The sequence below is a fragment of the Coffea arabica genome, chromosome 1e (genome assembly GCF_036785885.1).
Source record: "Coffea arabica cultivar ET-39 chromosome 1e, Coffea Arabica ET-39 HiFi, whole genome shotgun sequence".
In the NCBI taxonomy this organism is placed as follows: domain Eukaryota; kingdom Viridiplantae; phylum Streptophyta; class Magnoliopsida; order Gentianales; family Rubiaceae; genus Coffea; species Coffea arabica.
This window is the reverse complement of record NC_092311.1, coordinates 2755062-2760960: the sequence shown is the minus strand read 5'-3', so window position 1 is coordinate 2760960 and position 5899 is coordinate 2755062. Positions and strand designations below refer to the sequence as shown.

Genomic DNA, 5899 nt, shown 5'->3' with positions numbered 1-5899 from the left:
TGCAAGTTTATCTTTCTATTGATTTTTCCTTTCCTAGCTAGACAGAGAATGGTGTTTTGTTCAAAATTATGGTAGGTGATTTTTCCCGAGTTTCATTTCAAAGTCACGAACCAAATCACAAATTCATTTCAAATTTTGAAAATTTGAAAAGCCCGTTTGGCTCTAACAGAGTCTGTTAGGGTAAGCAATCCCTTTTATTTATTTTTATTGGCCTAACTAACTGAAACGAGGTCATTTTGGCTTTGCTTATTCCTTGGCGAAGTGGCTATTGCTGGACCTCTTGTTTCGTAATGTGAGAGGACCGCTCCTAAACGGTTCTTGTGATGACTGTTTGTGCCCCTTATCCGAAAAACTTTCCATTGGTCCATAGCGATGGACAGCACCACGTACTGCGCTATATTAAATTTTAATGTCGTGTTTTCTGCTACAAGTGCTACGCAAAGGTTGTGGAACCTCCAAACAGTGCATACTCAAATTTCTTGGTTACAGCAATTGATGGAAACTCACAGAGCTCATTGCCTGCTATTGCCATATCCCGTCCAAGGTCACTTAAACCCAATGCTCCAATTTGCTAAGCGTTTGCAACATGAGGGCGTCAAAATCACGTTTGCTATAACCAAGTTCTTGTTTGAAACCGTGGATGAAGTCTCAGCTTCTATCTCAGTGGAGACCATCTCTGATGGATATGATGAGGGTGCAAATGGAATTGCAATGGAAATATACTTTCCTAGGTTTCAAAAGGTTGGCTCAGAAACTCTGACTGAGCTAGTCTTGAAGCTTCAAGATTCGGGCCGTCCTGTTGATTGTATCATTTATGATGCATTCTTGCCTTGGTGTCTAGATGTAGCCAAGGATCTTGGCGTACGTGCGGGTGTGTTCTTCACTCAATCCTGTGCTGTCAATAACATCTACAACCATGTCCACAAAGGACTTTTGAAGCTTCCTCTAGAGGAGAGTGGAGTGGACATTCCCGGTTTGCCACCATTATTAGCTTCAGATCTGCCCTCTTTTGTGTCTAATCCTGGTCTATATCCAGCAAGTACACAGATGTTTGTACATGACCAAATCGAAAATTTTGAAGAAGCTGACTGGATCTTTTTCAACACATTTTACGGGTTGGAGGAAGAGGTAAGCGTACTTCAATACGTCTTTTTTTATTTTCTTATTTTAATAGGGAAATTATTAGATTTAAGAAGCCCGGGAGGGAGAAGGAGAGTTTGAATTTAAGATTTCTAATTTTTGAGAGCTGAATTTTAAGCACTAGATCAAGATTCCCTCCGGCCAATATATCTAATAATACCTACACATATTACAGTCGAGAACCTAAGTCCTGAATGACCATTTAGGTGTTTGTTAACTAAAAACTAAAAAAGTGGCATTTTGTCTACTTCTATGAATTTTATTGGTTTTGTATTACATATTGCTTAGGTGATTCACTGGATGGCAAAAATCCTACCGGTAAAGACAATTGGACCAACTATTCCATCCATGTACTTAGAAAAGCGCCTTGAAGATGACAAGCAGTATTGTCTCAATCTTTTTAAGCCAATGACTAATGCTTGCATGTCATGGCTAAATGAAAGGTCAATCAGTTCAGTTGTTTATGTATCATTTGGAAGTTTGGCAGAACTTGAAGTTAAGCAGATGGAAGAATTAGCATGGGGCTTGAGAGCTAGCAGCTATTATTTTCTCTGGGTGGTTAGAGAATCAGAGTCAAAGAAGCTGCCAAAAGACTTTGTTAAAGAAACATTTGGCAAAGGACTAATAATCTCATGGTGTCCTCAGCTTGACGTTTTAGCCCACAAATCTATAGGGTGCTTTATAACTCATTGTGGGTGGAATTCAACATTGGAGGCCTTAAGTTTGGGAGTCCCGATGATAGCAATGCCACAATGGACAGATCAAAGCACAAATGCCAAGTTTGTAATGGACGTTTGGAAAATGGGAATCAAAGCTGGGCCAGATGAAGCTGGAATTGTCAGAAGAGATGCGATTAGTCAATGCATAAAGCTAGTGATGGACGGGAAGAAAGGACAAGAGATTAGTAAGCATGCAAAAAAGTGGAAGGATTTAGCAAGACAGGCTTTTGATGAAGGGGGAAGTTCAGACAAAAATATTAAAGACTTTGTCTCCAAATTGATTCAATCTTGAAGAGATTGAAACAGTGTATTTTCTCTTCTTTTGGATGGTGCTTTTTTTAAAGTTTGTAATAAACTTTACTTCGCTTATTGTAGAATTTATAAAAAAAAAAAAAAAAAAAAAAAACTTTTATGTAGTAGAGAATTTGGAGAAAATTTTTTTATTTTCTTTTCCTTTTTTTTCTTTCCTTTCTTCTTCTTTCTCTCCACACCATCACTGCTTTTCCTTCCCCCTCTCTCTCTCTCCTATCCCCCACTATCGCCACCATACTTTCCCCTCTTTTTTTAAAAAAAAAAATTTTCCTCTCCTTCCCTCTCCTCCTTCTCCTCCTCTCTTTTTCTTTCTCCTCCTTCTCTCCCTTGTCCTGCTTTCCCTAATCCCATCCTCCTACCCTTTTCCCTAGTAGGCAACCAAAGATCTGATCGCACGCAAAGAGATCTAGTCGTCAATCAGGGGAAGGGGTTGGAGATGGGGTTAGGGAAAGGAGGGAGGAAAGAGGAGAAGAGGGGAAAGGACAGGGAGGGGAAAAACAAAAGATGCCAACCGGCGGTGTTGTTGACTAGTAGTGGTGAGTTGAGATAGGAGAGAAGGAAAAAAAAAAAGAAGGAAAGGAAAGAAAAAAGTTTGCATATTTTTAAGTATTTTTGGGGTATTTTAAAAAAATTTAGAATATTTTTAGAAGATTGCTATAGATAAAGTTGTAAAAGAGTTTATTTATTACAAATCAGGCAAAAAAAACTTGCACTCAAACATAGTCTTGGGTTTATGCCAATCGTGGCCAGTTAAAATAAGCACTTCAAATCCTTTGTTCCAAAATCACCATTTGTCCTGTCTATTTTGTGTTTATATAGTTGTCACGTACATTGATGCATTGATAACTCAAACAAATTAGCGGGATAGAGGATTTAAAGTGTAAAATAAGAGCGGAAGCAAGCGCGGACGGGAGGAATCTTTTCTAATAATAATATATTTGGCCCGTAGAAAAAGCAAAGAAAATGATTGTGTTTCACTCCAACGGGTTGCCTAGCGTTCACTTTTACGGCTTGCAATTTGCACAAATTCTTAACCTCTTATTACCTACAAAGAAAAGGAATTACAATTTGCATAGTAGCAATGCTAGTGGATAATTCCTTAGATTATAGCTCGAAAAAAAAAAGTTCTCAATTGTAGTTCTGACAAGTTGGTCTTCCTAAACTATGCTTGCCTAACTTACTAAGCACGGCAGCACAGAAATTTTTAAAAAACTCTGACTGTCAGTCAAAAAAAAAAAAAACGGCTGCACGGTTGTTTGCGGAAATGGAGCAGGGACAGTTGTCAGAGACAACCATTCCTGCCAGTGGACGGCCATGATTTGGCCTCAAAATTTTATGCGGTTCAAATCACGTCTTGTAACTTGATTTTCACGTCAAGTGTGGGGTTCACAAAAATTTGTTGTAAAGTTACGTCGTGTGCAAAGAAAGTTACACCGTGTGCAATTGATGTTACTCACAGTGTAAAATGCACACAACCTGCACAAACGGTTGCACCCTTGTCCGTTGTTTGCAAAGCTTGTCATTGTTTTGCAGGTATAGGATAAAAGAGGATAGCTTTGTAGGATAAAAACACATGCCTTCCTCCCTATCCATGTCCGGCCTTTCTCTCTCTTAGGCTAATGCTGGTAGTACTTCGCATTAAAATACAAGTATTTCTTTTCCATTTTACCTGAAACAATTTAGCAAATCTTTAGCTATACCCTTTTTTTTGGGGTAGATTTTTTTTTTTTTTTTTTTTTGTAAGTAAGTATTTTCTTTCCATTTTAAATATAACGTTTACCAAATATTTATTTAAATTTTTTTATAAAAAAAAAAGTTTGGGAAATAATTACTATAATAGTTTTTTTTAAGATGTAATATATGCAAGATAAAAAGATGATTAAAAAATTATGTAAAAGAAATATTCAAGAAAAATGTAAATTTTTTTCACAAAAATTAACAATCCAAATAAGGACTAAGCCATTGGATAAGTACTAGAAGTCAACACATGTTGGCTCACTTAATAAGAAATGATAACATCTTTTGAGAAATTGAGTACTTAAATTTTGCTACTGAAAATGTGAGAAATATGTTGATAGATAATATATAAATATTCAAACTATTTTTGCAAAATGAAAAAGGAATAAGTATTGATAACGTTTCATGTAAATTTTGAAATATTCAAGCAATAAGCTAAACTCTTGCATGACATTACAAGAAAAATAGAATTTGTTTGCTTGTTTTGGAATCTATTAGTTGAAAAAATTTTTGGGAATAGCTTAGCCAGGTTTTTTCGCACATTCTCAACTCCTAGGTTCCCAACACATGTTGCCCATTCTTTCCAATTTAGCCATCGGGAAGCCTTTGCAAAAGGTTTAGCAAATGGGAAGATTGCCTGCCGTGCTTAGCCTTTACCTTTTCAAAAAAAAAAAAAAAACTTAAGGCTACCGTGCTTTGTAAGCATGGCAGGACTGGTTGTTTCAATTATTGGTTACCGTACTGACTAAGCACAGTAGCCTTGACCTGTTTTATTAAAAAAAAAATGTGTGGATCACCTACTATCCTTAGTTAACACGTTAGGTATAGTATGAGAATATACATTTGTCAGAACAACATTTCACCGAATTTTCTTTTCGGCTATAATCTAAGAAATTAGCCAATGCTACTGGGGTTATTGATAAATTCCAATCTTCCTCTTATCACAAACACCAAAAAGAAAAAAAAAAAAAAAAGGAACTCTATTGATGCCTTTTGTAGGTTTTTATAATTGGTATCATGAGTTTGACTCTAAATTGCTTTCTGGTTGTTTTGATGAACAATTGTGCCATGATCTGCTCTTGATTCATTTAACCAATTTTTGGTGCAAACACGACGAAGTTGGGGCATCCATGGAATTTAATTATGGCCCATATTATCTTCTACTTTTAGCCTTGACTGCATTTAAATTTATCTCAAATTCGGCATTTCCCTCTCAATTAAGTCCAAGAACAGATACCAGTTTTCTGTTGTACTTTAAAAAATAAGAGAGATCTTAGAACAAGTAAAAGTTCATAGATATATGATTCAAGTGGATTAATTTGTAAACTTATTAATGTGTTTGTTACCAAAAAGAAAATGATCAAATTTACCCCTCCTAATTCAAAATGAAAGTTGAAATAAAAGCTCATACTTATTTTACTTTTACAACAATAGTTAAACTTGCTCGACTTCTATAATGATTTATTATGCTTGTTTTCCTCCCCTTTTTTTTTTTCTTTTTTTTCCTTTTGGTTATTGTTCTCAAGTTGCTACTTGCTTCTATTTGTTAATATTTCACGTACATAGAATAGAGTTTTAAATTTGTTCTAATTGCATTTTTTTACTTTTTTTTCTGACTTGGTTTATTTTATTGTTAATAATTCCTCACAACAAAGTATATGTCTCTGAATTACATTTTCACACATAATATAATCTAGCATTCAATAATTTAAATACACAGAATATTAAAACTTACAATAAAGCATATATGAATAGTAAAAGTGTTAAATAAGTTGTGATGAAAATAAGCTTTAATCAATTAGTAGTATTAAAAAATATAAAGTAAACAAATTTTTTAGCTAATATATTTAAATGTACAGTTTATTATCCAAAACTCACAACACAAGCAATATAAAATATTATTCTATTTATGATGTGTTTCCAAGAAGTTTAAGAAGTGAGTGTATGTTTGTGTGTGTGAAAGTGTGTGAAAATATGTTTATGTGTGTGAA

General features: G+C 34.9%; 1 protein-coding gene across 1 annotated transcript; it reads left to right on the top strand.

Annotated features, from left to right (window-relative positions):
- The first annotated feature begins 233 nt into the window (after positions 1-233).
- On the top strand, positions 234-2273 carry LOC113699309 (UDP-glycosyltransferase 74G1-like). Its single transcript, XM_027219595.2, has 2 exons — positions 234-1128; positions 1429-2273. The coding sequence occupies exons 1-2, from the start codon at positions 373-375 to the stop codon at positions 2149-2151; spliced, it is 1479 nt and encodes a 492-aa protein (XP_027075396.1). The 5' UTR covers positions 234-372; the 3' UTR covers positions 2152-2273.
- Positions 2274-5899: the final 3626 nt, after the last annotated feature.

Bases quoted from the DNA above. Each gene is read 5' to 3' on its own strand.
- LOC113699309 (XM_027219595.2), top strand. From the start codon at position 373: ATGGACAGCACCACGTACTGCGCTATATTAAATTTTAATGTCGTGTTT. The intron at 1,129-1,428 runs GTAAGCGTACTT...CATATTGCTTAG, and splicing joins TTTACGGGTTGGAGGAAGAG to GTGATTCACTGGATGGCAAA.